The sequence below is a fragment of the Oryctolagus cuniculus genome, chromosome 20 (assembly GCF_051225735.1).
Source record: "Oryctolagus cuniculus isolate XC-2025 breed Fujian yellow rabbit chromosome 20, ASM5122573v1, whole genome shotgun sequence".
NCBI lineage: Eukaryota > Metazoa > Chordata > Mammalia > Lagomorpha > Leporidae > Oryctolagus > Oryctolagus cuniculus.
The window spans coordinates 31,449,598-31,468,445 of NC_142886.1; the positions used below are offsets into that span (position 1 = coordinate 31,449,598).

An 18,848-nucleotide genomic window follows, 5' to 3' on the forward strand; every position below is an offset into this window, starting at 1 on the left:
CAAATTTTCTGTCAATGAAGTAGGATATTGAGACTTAAAAAAAATAATTGAGGCTGTCCATCATGCATCCTTTGATGCTAGGGATGCATTCCAAGTTGCTTCCTTAGACAATTTTGTCATTGTGCAAGCATCAAAAAATGTGCTTACACAGGTGTGATGATACAGCCTACTGCACACGTAGGTACGTACAAATGGCATAGCCTATTACTCCCAGTGCCGTGATGAACAAAGCAACATGGGAGTTAAAGCAAGCACATGAGAAAACGATGCAAACAAGAGATGTAAACACAGGATATATGAGGCATATATAGCATACTATTTACAATAAGCTCTTCTTTAATAAACAGAATGAGTACACAGTAAAATAATGATAAAAAGTGGGGTGGGTATTTAGTCTAGCAGTTAAGATACTTGTATACTATATTAGGGGGCCTGGGTTCAACTCCTGGCTTTGGCTCCAGATTCCAGCTTCCTAATAATACAGATCCTGGGACAGAGTCATGATGGCTCAAGTAGTTGGGTTCCTGCCATCCATGTGGAAGACCCACACTAAGTTCCTAGCTCCTGACTTTGGCCCAGCCCAACAGATGCCTATTGTGGGCAACTGGGGACTAAACCAACTGATGGGAACTCTCATTTTCCTGTGTGTGTGAGTGTGTATCTGCTTCTCTAATGAAAAATGTTAATATATATAATGATAAAAGAACACAATAGTATAGTTACTGCAGAAACCAGTAACATGTTTATTTATTATGATGATCCACTATTATATACTCTACATAATCGCATATACTATACTTCTATATAGTTCACAGCATGGTAAGTTGGTTTATGCCAGCATCACCACAAACACATGACTAATGTATTGTGTTACCATGTTACAACAGCTACTATGTAGCTAGGCAATAGCAAATTTTCAATTCCATTATAATCTTATTTTTTTGACAGAGACAGTGAGAGAGAGAGAGACAGAGAGAAAGGTCTTCCTTTTTCTGTTGGTTCACCCCCTAAATGGTTGTTACAGCCAGTGTGCTGTGCCAATTCAAAGCCAGGAGCCAGGCATTTCCTCCTGGTCTCCCATGAGGGTACAGGGCCCAAGCACTTGAGCCATCCTCCACTGCACTCCGGGGCCACAGCAGAGAGCTGGACTGGAAGAGGAGTAACTGGGACAGACTGGTGCCCCAACTGGGACTAGAACCCTGAGTACCGGTGCTGCAGGCGGAGGATTAGCCTAGTGAGCCATGGTGCCAGCCCCATCATAGTCTTATGGGACTGCCAAAATATACGAAATCCATCACTGACTGAAATGTCATTTTCTGGCAAATGTTTGTACTTGGAATATAAAGATAGAAAAAGATTCCCAGGTGTTCCAAATGTCGAGAGTGTCAGAAGGCTAGCATTGTGGCCACAGAGCTACATTAGCAAAGGCAAGGACAGACATAGTGAGGAAGCCTTCAGTTGGGAAAGCAAGAGCTGACAACAAGGCTCTTGAGTTCAGTGACTCAGCTCTTCTAGCTTGAACCAAAGCTACTTTTCTGGAAAGCTGAATGAGAAGGAGGAACCAAAACCATGGGTATAGGGTGATTCATTTCTCAAAGCTTTCACAAGCAAAGGATGTTGAAGCCCAAGATAAGAATCTATACTTGGATGTATTTACTGCTTTATCTTGCCACATTTAGTCATTGGTAGACATGGCCCTCAGACATTCTGTTATCACTTTTTAAGGAAAGAGTTTTAAGTTATAAAACTCAGACTTTAAGATCTACAGAGCAATGGTTCTCACATTGGCTACAAATGGAGACCACCTGAGGAGCGCTGAAGGCATTGACACCTAGAACTGTACACCATTCTTATGTGGTTGATCTGGATGACACCAGGACAATGCTCTCTGTAGTAGCTTGAAAGGTGAAAACAGCCATAAGCAACACATGAACAAATGAGCATGGCTTTGTTGAAATAAAACTTTATTTACAAATACCAGGGGCAGGCAAGATTTGACTAGAAGGTCATAGTTCACAGAACTCTGGTCTAAATGAAGATGCTCAGTGAGGATGACCATTTTGTCATGAAATATGTAGTAAGTTTCTCCAAATTCCTGGTAAGGGTTAAAGGGCAAATAGGTGATGAATGTAAAAATCTGAACAAAAATATTTCAGGGTTGTAAAGTTCAGCTCTGATCATAAGAGAAAACAAAGATCTTTTTTCCAATCAATGTTTTGAATCCAAACTGGAAACACTATTCCCATTATAAAATAATTTTCTGTGTGTTCATTGTTTTATTCTAAGTTTCTGATTCCTGAATGATGGAATTTTTTATAATAAAACTTTACATCAGAAAAAGGTATTAAGTACATCCAATGTAAAAGTAAGACGATGGCCACATTGTGAAGAGCTCTTGGACTAGAGTAAGACAGGATTGAACTGTAGATAAAGGTAACAAAGGTCAAGTTTCCATAGTAATAATGAAATAGTATCTGTGTTTTTTTTTTATAAAGTGGTATATGGTTGTCACCACTTTTTTTTTAAAGATTTTATTTATTTATTTATTTGAGAGGTAAGGTTACAAACAGTGAGAGGAAGAGACAGAGAGAAAGGTCTTCCATCGGCTGGTTCACTCCCCAAATGGCCGCAACGGCCAGAGCTGAGCTAATCCGAAGCCAGGAGCCTCCTCTGGTCCCCCATGTGGGTGCAGGAGCTGGACTGGAAGTGGAACGGGCAGGACTAGAACCGGCGCCCATGTGGGATGCTGGTGCCGCAGGCGGAGGATTAACCTACTGTGCCATGGCGCCGGCCCCTCTGTGGTGTTTTTTAAGCTAGGCAAGTTGCTTCTGGTTTCAATGGCAGTTGTGATTTTAAAGTAAGGTAAATACAACTTAATAGTGTTCAAGGACTGGCATATAGCATATTGTTAGCAATTTGGTCACCTCTCCAGATGTGTGTTCAGATATCTTTAGGTTCTAATTTAAGTAAGGTGTCAGCCCAAAAGCAATCATTCCTTGCCATCCCCCCTCATGCCATCTTGCTGAAATTAGCAGGTTTGACCTCATTTACACTCATTTTTAGAGTGTAACGGAGTAACATTATTAAAGCCAAGTTGGACAGATTCCACCCTCGGTGCAAGTGCTGATGCTTCAGCAGCAATTCAGTAATTAGTGGGAAGTTCACGAAAGTGATGGCAGATGTGTAAAGCATGTCCTGTGATTTCACAGAGAGCCAAGCATGTTGTCATCACTCTGATGTGAAGTTAATAATAATACAAGCATTCCATGCTCAACAGAAGTAGAACTGCACTCAGTCGCAAGTTAAGTCACACATTCCTTCTCTGAGACTTCTTTTCCATTCTGTGTGTACACAATCTGTGTGGTTATGTTGCTTTTCCCAAAATGTCTGATTCTATCACATTTTCTACTGTCAAACTCCAATAACTAGCTACCATATGATTGTAAACATTTGAGCAAGGGAAAAAATATCATTCGGATGTTCTATGAATCTACCAAGGCATGAATCATTAGCGACAGATCAGTCAACACAATGAATGTGCTAATTAGCATCACACATTAGCTGATTAGAGTGAAACACCACAGCTTGTAGCACTGGGGAAAAATGACGACAGAGGAGATTATATGATTAAGCAGGCTACTATTTCTCACGGGGTAAGTATTTGAACAGCTTGTAGGACTCTATCCAAGACTTGTTTTCCTCCATCTATTGAAATCTTGAGCACTTTCTCACCTGTTACTGTTTATAAACAGGTGTCCTGGTTTCTTTAGACTGACATGAGAGCCAGGCAAGGGCTTCCTCTAATATTCTGAATAAGCAGAGCCACGGGAGAGAAACTCAGTTCTCCACTGAAATGTTCCCATGTGTGTCTCACAACAAAGCTAGATTCCAGCCCAAGTTTTCCCTAAAGGGATCGTGGAGATACAGGCTGAAATTCCTTCCTGGAACTCAAATATATCCTAAAACTCCTTGGAGAGCAAAGCTTAGCAGCAACAGCAAATTTTCTTGCCACAGTGTAAGACTCCTCTGACATCCATCATTTCCTTCTAAATACAGCACAGAGGTTGCCCCCGTCTGTGAGTTACACAGCATCTGGGCATTCATTTATTCATCCAGAAAGTCTTTGCTGAAAGGCTGCTATGTTGTGCCAAGAATGAGCCCAACAGAGAAAGATGTTCACACTTACACACACACACACACACACACACAATCTGAGTTTGTCAATAGTGAATTTTCCCCAACTCATTCCTCACCACCTCCATTTTCCCAACTACATTGTCCTTCCTTAACTATGAGATGCATGAATTTATATTAGGGCAGGGCTTCTTAATCTCCTAGGTGGGAAATCTGGCATCTCTTTTCTAAGAAGAACTTCCACTACTTCCAACAGATTCTCCAAGAGGCATAAGCCCCCAAACCATGAACAGTGACTGAACATACACACACACGCAGGCACACACACACACACACACGGACAGCAGTGTCTCATTTTTTAAAGAATTGCCAGTTCTTTTCTCATAAGCCCTCCCCAGTATTTTAATTTAGAAATGCTGCTTTTCAAGTCCAGAGATGTTCTTTGCTGGTCACCCTGGTTTCCTGCTTCAACAGTGCTTGGAGGAAACCCTACCCACCCACAATAGCCATCTGTGAGCAGCACCTTCAGACCATCATAAAGCCCAACCCCACACACAGGCACTGCCTACTATAGACACAGGATCCCCGCTGTGGGTGCCCCAGCCATCACTGAGAGTCAGAGACCTACAACCACCACCACATGAACCTGGGGCTCTATGCCTCCTACAGCTCCTGGCCTTCATTTTAGTTTGACTGTGATAACGCAGCTGTGAAGAGCTTTGCCAAATTCTTCACCAGTCTCCCAAGGACAAGGAAATTCTGAGAACTGATGAAGCTACAGAACCAAGGAGGTGGCTGGATCTTCCTAAATGGCACCAAGGAACCAGATGATAATGGCTGGGAGAGTGGGCTGAATGCCGCAGAAGACTATGACACCTGGGAAAAAGAGTCAGCCACAACTAGAACTGCATAAACTAGCCAACAGACCATAACCCGCACTTGCATGACTGCATTGAGATGCATTACCTGAACGAGCAGGTGAAATCCACCAAAGAACAGGGTGACCATGTCACCAAGGTGTGCAAGATAGGAACCTCCAAATCCGGCATGGCCGAGTATCTCTGACAAGCGTACTCCGTGACACAGCCCTCAGGAGAACTAAGCCTGAGACGGATGAGCCCACAGCCACAAGGTGACTCTGGTCACCAAGGCAGTACATGCAAGTTGGGGTTACCTTTTGCATAAATTGCACCAAAATATCTGCTTAAGTCATTTATTTGCACAATTCCTTCAACTAAAGAAAATGGGTACCCTCCCTATCCCCCCAAAATGTATTTTGTTTCTTACCACAAATCTTTCCACTCTTCTTCAAGTTCATCTATGGTTACCTTTTACTTTAATGAATCATATAAATTATCATGCCCCTATAAAATAATCATCAACTAAAGCAGGTTACCCACATACCCTACCATTTGGGATTGATTTCCTCCAGCCGGTTTACACTGTGTGGCTTCCAAAGGAATCAGGATGGGTCGTGGAGGAAAAAAATCACTTTTACAAGACTGACACCCCCAGACCGTGTTAGATAATAAACAGAACTGATGACAGCACGTTTTCCTGGAGAATAAAGGTCCTGATAATCTGTTTCTCCAACTCACTCAGCTTACTGTGGAAGGTTGAAGCAGAAAGCAGAACACAGATTCAAAAGCTCAATGAGGCAGCCTATGGGCAAAGTAAACGTCTCATCTGCAAGCCCCTAATCTCTGTCAGAGGTTAAGCCCCCAGACAACCACGATGTTTCCGAGAACGCGGCCTCTGCAAGGTCAGCTCATCTCCGTTCAAGTTGGCTGCACCTCCCCTGCATCCTTCTTCTCCCCTCCTGGACTCTGGCTGGCTTTCCCAGTTTTCAGTCTTCTGCAGCGATTCCGGTAAACGGCGGTGCTTATCAACCAGCCTCCTTATCCTTGGGGGCATATTAAATATCAGTTGAAAACACGGCAGTGTTGGACAAGCAATAATTTAGTTTTACAATAATTTCTAATGATGAGAGCAAGTTGATTTCCACTTGCTGCAGTCGTAGATGAAGAGGAAAAACTGAGATGAGCTCACCAGCGCTCACTTGATTTTCAACAACCAGAGAACAGAATGTGACCTGGGAGCCACGTAGTCCAAAGGATACAAAAGGAGACTCAGGCCAGTGCAGCCCTTGTGCTGAGTTTTGTCATGAAACGGTTCTGCCCAAGATCTTCTCTCCCGATGTTTTCTCCAAGGTGACTTTGCCCGCTCCAGCTATCACTAACCAGAGATCTCCAGGGACAGAGCGGGTTGAAGGAGACTCAAACGGTGATCAAGTGGGGACTGCAGTTGGAACCTTCCATGGTAGCAACCAAGAAGGTAGCTCTTGGCTGCTTGTGCACCTTCACCAGGTCTTTGAACACGTGTGAGGTTAATGGACTCTCTTCTTGTCAGGCCTGGCTGTGCAGCTGCTACCGGAAGAGGCCATGTATAGGCCATAATCTTTGGGCATTTGTCAAGAAGGTCAAACAACCAAAAGGCACCAACCGTATGCTAAATCCTCTGTCCTCCGTTCTCCACTGTGTGGCCACCGGAGTTTGACAGTACTCGGCTCACGGTCCTGGAGGAAAGTTCTATTTCCTCACTCACTCATTCATACACTTAGCAGTACCTGAACCTGGCACTGGTATCTAGCAACACATAAGACAGAACCTTCATTCTAGCTGGGAAGAAAGGAAGTAAATGAATAAACAAGGTGATTTACACATTGTGGTAACACCATGAAGAAACTAGTGTGAAGAACAAACTGGTGGTAGTTACTTTAGATTAGGAAGTGCTCAACCTCTCTATAAGAAAAAAAAAAAAATGAAAGACTTAAAAAGTGTAGATTGACGTGTGAGATGGAGAGTCCTGACTTATTTGTCATTTGGTGAAGCCCTTGCCCTGCCCTGAGGGAAGGCTTCTCTAGCACTGGTGGGTGGTGGAACACATTTTTCTCCTCAATTCTCCAAGGAAGACCGATCTCTGGGTCCAACTAATGGAAGGGAAGTTTCTCTGTGAAGCCTCTGTTTAAAGAATTCTTCTGACTGAAAGTTCTCATATCACACTGGTATTATTAACCGGCATCCTTAGGAATTTTCCAAGAATCATAAACCTGATAAATAGAATAATGGGAACATTATCTGTATCTAAGCGGACTTGCTAAAGCTGTCTGCTGTATTAATTTTGCATTAAGATGTGAGTATTTACTAACACTTAAATTGGTTAGGTTATGTCATGAGTTATTTTAAATGTGTAAATTGGAGTCATTCATATTAAAGAACGTGTGCTTTCTTTTTTTAACAATAATTCTGTTCTCTAAAGATGCTATAGGAAAAAGACAACTTTCAAAATCCTAAGAAGCATTTATCTATTTGGAAAAAAAATTTTATGTTTCAAAATAATTTTGTGACTTAAGTAGCTTCAAAATATTTTATCCTCAAATGCCCCAAATGATCTCAAAGTAGATTAATGTGCTCCTGAAACCTGTTCTGTGAAAGATATACGATACGCTGTTATCTGCCTAAGTCGCTCACATCGCCAAAAACAGGGTCGTCAGGTAAAATATAGGACATCATTTACATTCTAGTTTCAGATAAACAGCAGATAACTTTTTTTTTTTTTGACAGGCAGAGTGGACAGTGAGAGAGAGAGACAGAGAGAAAGGTCTTCCTTTGCCGTTGGTTCACACTCCAATGGCCGCCGTGGCCGGTGTGCTGCGCGGCCAGCGCACCACGCTGATCCGATGGCAGGAGCCAGGAGCCAGGTGCTTTTCCTGGTCTCCCATGGGGTGCAGGGCCCAAGCACTTGGGCCATCCTCCACTGCACTCCCTGGCCACAGCAGAGAGCTGGCCTGGAAGAGGGGCAACCGGGACAGAATCCGGCGCCCCGACCAGGACTAGAACCTGGTGTGCCGGCGCCGCTAGGCGGAGGATTAGCCTAGTGAGCCCCGGCGCCGGCCAGATAACTTTCTTAAAAATATTGCTATTTGCGGCCAGCACCGCGGCTCACTAGGCTAATCCTCCGCCTTGCGGCGCCAGCACACGGTGTACTAGTCCCGGTTGGGGCGCCAGGTTCTGTCCTGGTTGCCCCTCTTCCAGGCCAGCTCTCTGCTGTGGCCAGGGAGTGCAGTGGAGGATGGCCCAAGTCCTTGGGCCCTGCACCCCATGGGAGACCAGGAGAAGTACCTCGCTCCTGCCATTGGATCAGCGCGGTGCGCCGGCTGCAGCGCGCAGGCCATGGTGGCCATTGGAGGGTGAACCAACGGCAAAGGAAGACCTTTCTCTCTGTCTCTCTCTCTCTCACTGTCCACTCTGCCTGTCCAAAAAAAAAAAAAAAATGCTATTTGCAGGGCAGACAGTTTAGACACATATTGGAACACCCACATCCCATATCAGAATGCTTGGGTTTGAGTCCCACCTGACTTTCAGTCCCGCTTTTCTGCACCCTAGGAGGCTATAGATGCTGGCTCGAATGCTTGGGTCCCTGCCTCTCCCAAGGGAGATCTGGAAGGAGTTCTAGGCACCTGGCTTTGGAGGGGGAACTCGTGAAAGGAAGATCTGTCTTTGTCTCCCTCTCTTTGTGTTGCTTTGCCTTCTAAATAAATAAAACTTTTTTAAAAATTGAAATGATTTATTTATTTACTAGACACAGGGAGTGACATAAACAGTTATAGAGAGAGCTCCAAACCATTGGTTCAACCCCCAAATGCCCACATTGGCTGGCACTGGGCCGAAGCTTGGCCAGGAACCAGGAACTCAACTCAGATTTCCCCGCTTGAGTGACAACTTAATTACTTGAGCCATCACTGCTCCTTCCCAGGGTCTGCACTGGCAAGAAGCTGGGGTCAGAAGCCATAGTCAGGAATCAAACCCAGGCACTCTGGAACACAAGAATCTTAAACACTAGGCTAAAGACCTGCTCCCAGGTAACATTTGAATAAAAGAATGTTTTGAAAACTCCATGGAGAATACTTATGCTTTAAAAAATTCACTATTTATCTGAAATTCAGATTTAACTGGCATCCTGTATTTTTGATTTGCTAAATCCAGCAATCCTACCCAAAGAAAAGATCTGAATCTCTGGCAGTCTTCATTACCAGTCGGCACCTTCATCACCTCTATTCCATTCCGCATTTAAGCCCCAGCTTCCAAAGTAAATGGAAATATTTAGAAACAAAATTTAAATCAGCCAGTACTGAAATGACTTGAAAAACACATTTTCATTGGCCAGGAAAACAGAAAATTTATGCAACATCTATGTAATTAAAATATGCAAACTAGATCATAAACATGCTCATTTTTCAAAGACTTCTGCCATAATTAATATGTATAAATTCTGTACCTCTGTAATGTAGAATAGCTTGAGTGCTTAAACTAGAATAAGGTTAAGTATCTTTCAAATTCTTAAAAGCCAGTTAATAGGCTAGGGGTACCATTGTGTTTTTGTATTTATACTAATTCAGTGTGATTGCCTAAACTCATCTAATTCATTCTCTTTCTCTCATCTCTCCCTCCCTCCCTCTCTCTCTCTCTAGTTACCTAAACAAGAATAAATATCTTACAGTTATTGACAAAGATGCATTTGGAGGTGTGGACAGTGGACCAACCTTGCTGTAAGACCTACAAAAGGACATTTTAGTGTTTTTTTTTTCTTCATCTTTTAGTTTTTTGGAATAGAAGGAGACATTCAGAGGAAAAGCTGATGTTTGTGGGTGGGGAATGTCATTGCTGCGGGCACAGTTTCTACTAGTATTTCCTGCCATCTGACTATGCTGGTTACTTCCGGAAAGTTCTGTTCTTTGAGACTCAGCAGGTTCCAAGCTCCAGCATGCCATCTGATGCCTAATCAGGCAACCACCTTGGTGTGGGCATTCACAGAGCCCTGTTCATAGAGTAGGTGCCATATGCAATGTTCTAAGATATGAGGTGTACAGATAGGTGGACAGTGATCTAGACTTTGCAGAGAAAATATGAGAATCTGCACTGCCCAGTGCAATATAAATTATGGTTTGATTCACATCTGTAAGACTTTACAGTCACTGGGGAAGGTGGGGTGTTAACTTTGAAAAAGCAATGTGAAAAGCCTACTTATTTGTGCTTTTCTTTGAATTTACATTCCTATATCCTATGACGATCAAACTTCTTTATCATCACCATCTTCATTCTATTGTTAAACCTCATCATCAAGCATACAGTCTAAGTGGAACACAGCATGCCAGAGATGCGCAAGACAACTCATCAAGGACAATAAGAAATAGTAGGGGCCCTATTTATATGTATATATTTAAAATAAGAATAAATTCAGCTTTGTGAACATTTGATATTCAGATGACTCCTGACCCTCAAGTGTCAGGTAGGGAAAGGAAGTATCCTGAGAGAAGAGTGGATGAACCAGTGTCCCAAAGATTTGACAACTTCATGTTCTTGCCTTTAACAATTTCATTTTACTTTTAGGTTAAATTCAGCCAGGTAAGTGGGTTTATAACCCTATTCTCTTAATATATAGGCTGCAGGTAAGAAGTCAGAATGACCTTGAAAATTGCAGTTCTGTGTAGGGATTCACTGTTAACTCATGACAAAAATACTCAGAAGCATTTTGTATTTTTTGTTGTTATAAAAACCAAATGAAAAATATATGTTAACCTTTCCCATGAGAAGTCTTTGTTGGTACTTTTCTTAACCTGGAAGACATCATTTTCTGTTTCTTCAACATAAACATGATATTTCACCAAAGAGTGAGGAACTAAATTGCTTTTCTTAAGTAATTTATTCTCTGGGAAGTCTTCAGAAACAGATATTTGGAAACATCCCCATGTTGCATGATCTTCCTGATAAAATAGTGAATACCAAAACAGCCTGGTGCTGGCACAAAAACTTATACATGGATTAGTGGAACACAGTAAAGAACATAGTGGCTCTATGGGTTAAGCCACCATCTGCAATGCAGGCTTCTCATAGGAATGCCAGTTCAAGTCCTGGCTGCTCCACTTCCAGTCCAGCTCCCTAATAATGCACCTGGAAAAGCAGTAGAAAATTGCCCAAGTACTGGGCCCCTGCCACCCACCTGGGAGATCTAGATGGAGTTCCAGGCTCCTGGCTTCAGTCTGACCCAGACCTGGATATTATGATCATTTGGGAAGTGAACCAGGGGATAGAACATCTCTCTTCTTCTCTCCCTATTTCTTCCTCCCTCTCTCTCTCTCTTTCTAACTCAGCCTTTCAAACAGATGAAATAAATCATTTTTAAAAGTATCCAGAAATTAATCCATTTACATACAGTCTACTGATGTTTGACAAAGGTGCCAAGAACATACATTGCAGAAAGGATAGTCTTTACAAAACTGGACACACATATGTAGAAGACAAGTTAGATCCCTACTTCTATACACAGAAATCAGCTCAAGACAGATTAATCAAATAAAGAAATAAACCTTAAAAAGAAGAAGAAACTGAAATAGACCTCCCAAATTTTGTAGTTGTCCTAATCTAATAGCATAAAATTAGCTTTTTGCTTCAAGTAACATATACTTACAATTCCTTAATACTCTTAATTGGCAACATATAAGACACATACTGGCTTCCAGAAATTTCAGTTTTTTCCTAACATGTTTAATGGACTACACTGTGATATTTCAATGCATGTATACACTGTGTACTAATTAAAATATGGTAATAACCACTTCTTCTTTGACATTACTTTATCACGGGAGGTTTGGAACGTCTCTCTCCTATTTGTTCATACAATGTATACGAGGTTATTGTGAACCACTCCAGGTGGCGCTAGGAACTTACTCTTCCAATCTGACTCCCGTTATCCAAACTCTATTCCCTCCTCTCCCTCCCCCACCCAGCCTCCATTCTGTGTTCAGATTGAGTTTCTTTTCCTGTCCCTTTGTTAGCTCCCACATATGAGGGAGAACATGCAGTGTTTGTCTTTATGTAGCTGACTTACTTCACTTAACATTGGTGTCCTCAAATTCCATCCATTTTGTTGCAATGACAAGATTTCATCCTTCTTTATGGTTGAATAGTATTCCATCATGTGTATATATACCATGTTTTCTTTATTCACAGTGAGAGAGAAAGAGAAAGGTCTTCCATCCACAACAGCCAGAGCTGCACCGATCCGAAGACAGCAGCCAGGTCTTCTGGGTCGCCCATGCAGGTCCCAAGCACTTGGACCATCTTCTACTGCTTTCCCAGGCCAAAGCAGAAAGCTAGACTGGAAGAGGAGCAGCCAGGATATGAAGTGGTACCCATATGGGATTATGGCACCACAGGCAGAGGATTAACCTACTGCACTACATTGCTGGCCCCCCTATTTCAATTTCAATGAAATCCAAAAGCTATTTGTGATAAACGTAAAATGAGTTGGTTTTTACATATATTCAATATAGTCCATTTCAAGCAAGTTTCACTAGACAGGATATGACATTAAATCTCCATTTAATTAAATGTAAAAGCAATTCAAATTCAATTCTTAATTATATCTTCAGAAATTAAGCCTTTTTATGTCATGCCATGTGTCAACAAGTCAGTAATTATCCTTAAAATATTATTGTGAATAAGTTCTACTGTTCTTTAGCACATTTGGATACCTGTAGTTTACAAAAATTATTATATGTATTATAAAAAAAGAGAAGTTCAAAGCTTTTCAACACAAATGATAAATGTTGAAGGAGATGGAAATAATAATCACCTTGATTAGATCAGGAAACATTATATGCATTTGTTGAATTAATAACACTGCAGCTGATAAATATGTATAATTATGTGCCAACTAAAATTTCAAAATTAAAAAGTGAAATTTCTAAAATGCCGAGTGCCATAAAATTGTTTTGTTAAAATCAGAAATAGACTCTTAGCCTGCTCTTAAGATTTTCTTTTGTTATGCACTGCATTGCATCCCCAAAATTCAAACAATGAATGTAACTGTATTTGGAGATGGGGTCTTTAAGGAGGTAATTAAGTTGCAATGAGGCCATTGGCATAAGCCCTAACCTAACCTGACTGGTGTGTTTGTAAGAGGAGGACATACAGATGGAGAGTTGCACACTATGTAAGGGCACGAGCAGATGGCTGTCTGCAAGCCAAGGAGAGAGGCCTCTGGAGAAACCAAACCTGCTTATGTCCTCAACTTGGGCTGCATCTTCCAGAACTCTAACACATTTTTTATTGTTTAAATCTCCCAGTCTGGTACTTTGTTACAGCAACCTTAGTAAAATTACAGTATTACATGTATAGGGGCCGGAGCTGTGGCGCAGTAGGTTAATCCCCTGCCTGCGGCGCCTACATCCCCTGCATCCCATGTGGGCGCTGGTTCTAGTCCTGGCTGCTCCTCTTCCAGTCCAGCTCTCTGCTGCGGCCTGGGAAGGCAGTGGAGGATGGCCCAAGTGCTTGGGCCCCTGCACCTGCATGGGAGAGGCTCAGCTCTGTCCGTTGTGGCCAATTGGGGAGTGAATCAGTGGATGGAAGACCTTTCTCTCTCTCTCTCCCTCTCACTATAACTCTGCCTCTCAAATAAATTTTAAAAATCTTTTACAAAATTCATGTATATGAAATATGAATATGAGGCACCTTCAGGTTATTTTGCAAAAACAAGTGATTGACAACAAATATGTATTTCCATTAAAAACATGTATTTAATTATTGAATTGGATTGGGAAAATGAGAATATTAGTGAGTGCAGCCAAGGTTACCCATTGCCATTTGTAAATTTATATTATATTAGTTAATTTTTCATTACCACAACAAAATATGCAAGGTAACCTACTTATGAAGCAAGGAGGGTTATTTGTTTATTTTGTCACCTAGTTTTGGAGACCTACAGTACAACATCAGTGGTCCCATCAGTTCAGCGTCTGATGATGGTGTTTATGTTGGCAGAGCCCTGAAGTAGCACAGGTCATGGCATGGCATGAGGGAGCACCTATGTTTATGTCCTATCTTATAAAGACCCGGGGCCAGTGCTGTGGCATAGTCGGTAAAGCCGCCGCCTGCAGTGCCAGTGTCCCATATGGGCACTGGTTCATGTCCTGGCTGCTCCACTTCCCATCCAGCTCTCTGCTATGACCTGGGAAAGCAGAAGATGGCCCAAGTCCTTGGGCCCCTGCACCCATGTTGGAGACTTGGAAGAAGCTTTGGGCTCCTGGCTTCAGATCGGCCCAGTTCCAGCCATTGTGGCCAACTGTGGAGTGAACCAGCATATGGAAGACCTTCTCTCTCTCTCTCTCTCTCTGCCTCTCCTTCTCTGTGTGTAACTCCAACTTTCAAATAAATCTTTAAAAAAATAAAAATAAAGACCCCATTATTTGATCATAAGAACTCCAGTCTGAGAACCTAATCCAATTTAATCCCTTCCCAAAGGTCTTGCTCAACACCACAAAGGATTACATTTCCACCCTCTTACTATCATTAAGAAAAGATTTGGGGACCAAAGTTGTAACATATGGACCTTTGGGGGACATTCAACATTCGAAATAATATCCAAACCACAGCACCTATCATGTGTGTAACTTGTCCCCCTAAGACAGCCCTGCAAACCCAAACCAAAGCAAATTCAAGAAGAAAATTTCAAGTATCTATCAGAAAGCTTCTATAAACAATTTTCCAAAACTAATTAAGCATTTTTTATTATATTGCTTTCACTTTAGTGAATTTTTTAATGGTATGTATATTATTTTTATTGTATCCTATTTAAAAAATTATTTATATTTATTTTATTTGAAAGGCAGAGTTACAATGAGAGAGGGAGAGACGGAGAGAGAGAGGTCTTCCATCTGCTGGTTCACTCCCCAGATGGGCACAACATCCAGATCTGAATCAGATGGAAGCCAGGAGCCCAAAGTTTCATCAGAGTCTCCCACAGGAGTTCAGAGGCCCAGAACTTGGACCATCTTCAGTTGCTTTCCCAGGCCATAGCAGAAAGCTGGATCAAAAGTGGAGCAGCCAGTCTGCGAACCGGCACCCATATGGGATGCAGGCACTGCAGGTGTCAGCTTTACCCACTATGCCACAGCGTCTGCCCCACATTATCTTTTAATTCAACTTCTATGTGAACTTTTTTTTTTTATTTTGGACAGGCAGAGTGGACAGTGAGAGAGACAGAGAGAAAGGTCTTCCCTTTGCCGTTGGTTCACCCTCCAATGGCCACTGCGCTGCGGCCGGCGCATCGCGCTGATCCGAAGGCAGGAGCCAGGTGCTTCTCCTGGTCTCCCATGTGGCTGCAGGGCCCAAGGACTTGGGCCATCCTCCACTGCACTCCCTGGCCACAGCAGAGAGCTGGCCTGGAAGAGGGGCAACCGGGACAGAATCCGGCACCCTGACAGGGACTAGAACCCCGTGTGCCAGCGCCGCAAGGCGGCGGATTAGCCTAGTGAGCCACGGCACTGGCCTTATGTGAACTTCTTAAGGTCCCCTTGGATATGTGTATCGCGTACACTGGTAATATGTCTTTATCACTCCAGGAGATTCTAGAGGGCAGGAGTTGTAGCTGCTTTATTTCTGCACGTCTAGTTCTTGTTATAATGCCTTAAACATAAGGCCAGCTTAATAAATGCTGGTAAAATTGATGCAGTGCACAATAATTAAATCACACTTCTGTGAACACAATACATTTAAATAGCAGTCATATGTTAAAGCTGTTTTAGCATGTTGTATGCTTTGCTACTTCTTTGGAAGTTTTAAATTCAAAATCTTAACTTGTGCTGTTTACAAGAATGTTTTGATCCTTATGGGAAGATGTCCTACAAGACCCCCCCATCTGTCTTCCCTGTCTCTTGGTGGCATTCCAGGTTGTAGAAAGCGAACTCAATGAGGAGTTTTACCTGGAGTTGAGTCCCGGCTCCATTACTTACTAATTTTAAGGCCTAAGTTTCAATTTCCTCATCTATCAAAGTAGTTTAACTCAAAGAATAAGAAAAGTCTAAAGGACACCAGGACCTCCTCAGCGAGAGCTGGCATTGCTAGGATCAGATTCACTGTTTCCTGATCCTTGACGCTTCCTGATTCTGATTTCTCCCGGCTGCTCTGATCACTTCTTCCAGGTTTCTCTCAAAAACTACTTCCCTGCATCATTACCTAGAATGAGCTTCAGTTCTGGGTTCCAGCTACTTCTCCTCTATATCATCTCTTTTGATCTAAACATCTGTTGTCAGATATCTTGATAATATGAGTAATTTTAGGTTTCAGGTCTCAGATCCAAGCTCTTATCTAGTCATCTCACCTCATCTTCCTTCCTCCACCCCTCTCATTCGTGCCAGTTCCCAGCAGGCTGGTCGTACTCTCCCTAAGCTGCCTTTGACAATGCATAATCAACATTTACCGAGAAGTTGCCCAGCTTGTGACTCTTCACTGGAGGCTCGCTATTTTAAAGAATAGTCAGGGAATGAAGGGGCAAGCCCTAGGCTTACGTAAAAGAAGAGCATTCTGGGGCCCCCAGGTGAGGAGATAACTGAGGAAAATCAAGGGGGGTCACTGTAGCTCAAGCAGAGTGAATTTCATGGAGGGTGGGGTATGGGATAGAAACTGTGGTCAAAAAAAAAAAAAATGGTGGGGCTGGCGCCGTGGCTCACTTGGTTAATCCTCTGCCTGCGGTGCCAGCATCCCATATGGGCGCGGGTTCTAGTCCAGGTTGCTCCTCTTCCAGTCCAGCTCTCTGCTGTGGCCCGGGAGGGCAGCGGAGGGTGGCCCAAGTGCTTGGGCCCTGCACCCTCATGGGAGACCAGGAGGAAGCACCTGGCTCCTGGCTTCGGATCGGCACAGCTCCAGCCATTGTGGCCATTTGGGGAATGAACCAACAGAAGGAAGACCTTTCTCTCTGTCTCTATCTATAACTCTATTTGCCAAATTAAAAAAAAAAAATGGGATGGGAGAGTAACTCATAGATGGCCTTACAGGCCACTTGAAGGTCTTTTCAGTTTGCTCTTAGATAGAGGAAGCCATGAGAGCTTTTAGAGCATGGATATGTCATGATCTGATTCGTGTTTCAACAGGAACACCCTGGCTGCTGTGTTGCAAATCAACTGCTGGAAACCAAACATGAAAGCAGGGAGCACTTAGGCGTGTACCAAAATACTGTGGGTGTGACATGACAGCAGCTTGCACCAGGGCAGTAGCAGTGGAGGTGATGAGAAATACTCAGATTCTGATTACAGGATTATAAGGTAAAGCCAATAGGATGTGCTGATGGATTGGCTATGGAAAGAGAGAAATCGATGACAACTGCAAGGGGTTGTGCCTGAGCAGTTAGGAGAATGGGGTCACCATTCCCTGAGACAGGGCAGAGCGATTTCAGGTGCCTGTAAGACGTGCAAGCAGGCCGGAATATGTGTGAATATGAAAGCCACTGTAGAGGTCTGAGATAAAAGATAAAATTGAGACTCTGAAATGTAGGTAGCAATGGGAAGATTTGAGTATGGAGAAAAATCTCAAAAGAATCAACTGATTCGAACTTCTCAAATCTCCCCATTACAGTGATTTTCTTTGATCCTTTATTAATATTCAAATGAGAGTATACTTTGGGGAAGAAAGGTGCACACTTTTTTTTTTTTTTAGATATATTCATTTATTTGAAAGACAGAGTTACAGAGGCAGAGAGAAAGAGAGAGGTCTTCCATCTGCGGGTTCAATCCCCAGATGGCCAGAGCTGCGCTGATCTGAAGCCAGGAGCTGGGAGCTTCTTCTGGGTCTCCCACACAAGTGCAGGGGCCCAAAGACTTGGGCCATCTTCCAGTGCTTTCCCAAGCCATAGCAGAGAGCTGGATCAGAATTGGAGCAGCCAGGATTCGAACTGGCACCCATATGGGATGCGAGCACTACAGGCGGCAACTTTACCCGCTACACGACTGTGCTGGCTGAGTGCACACGTTCTTAATCATAAACTAAGAAGCACAAATTTTCAACAGCAAGTAGAGTAAAAGAGATGACTATATACATAAAAAACAAGTGTCTCTGAAGACCAAGAGAGAGTTACATGCTAAGTTTTTGCATGAATGAAACCAATAAAAAAGAAAGCTAATTCAAATTACAGAGTCTAGGAAAGATTTCATCAGATCTTAAGTATTCTGCAGGAAAAAGTTTGGGGGACATTGAAGTTGAAAGTCTTTAAAAACTTCACCTGTATTCCAGATAGCCTCTCTCACTCTGAGCATTCAAACATCTATTTCTTACTCGCTGTAGAAGACGAAAGCTTACTTTCTGTTAAAACGTCATCATCAAAGCTTTAGGTTAATAGGCACAGGTGAAGACAGGAGTGAGGCCCTGTTCTGAAGTCAGAATGACATGAAAATTTACATTCGACAAGGTAAGACCAAAATCTCTATCAACTCAGGATCCTGGCATCAGGATGTGCACCCACCAGGCAGGAGATTAGAATGCTTGGAAAGCTGACAGGCCAAAGGCAAAGATAAAAGAATCATCACTGGTAGTCTCCCAAATTCTCTATAGTTAAGACCGTCAGTGAGCAAACCCCCAGACACGTAGCTGCCCATAGTCACTCCTCACAAACGAGGACATCCAGTGATACCAGACCCGGGAGGAAAAGCACAGACATGAAAGCACCCATGCCCTGTTTTCAGGGTCCAGACCTTTCAACTCCTTGGTTTAAATTTATTCCCAAGTATTTTTGGTTCTGTTTTGATGCCATTATAAATTGGATTCTTCCTTTTTTTTACTTAAGGTAAACAAGCTTCCAGTAATTCATATACACAGATTTAGGAA

General features: G+C 42.8%; 1 protein-coding gene across 1 annotated transcript in view; it reads left to right on the plus strand.

Moving 5' to 3' along the window:
- TSHR (thyroid stimulating hormone receptor) overlaps nt 1–18,848 on the plus strand; it is a 163,989-nt gene that overhangs the window by 114,108 nt on the left and 31,033 nt on the right. The window contains exon 9 of the mRNA XM_002719619.6: nt 9,665–9,742. Coding sequence (XP_002719665.4) covers nt 9,665–9,742 — 78 coding nt within the window. The remainder of the gene's footprint in view (nt 1–9,664; nt 9,743–18,848) is intronic.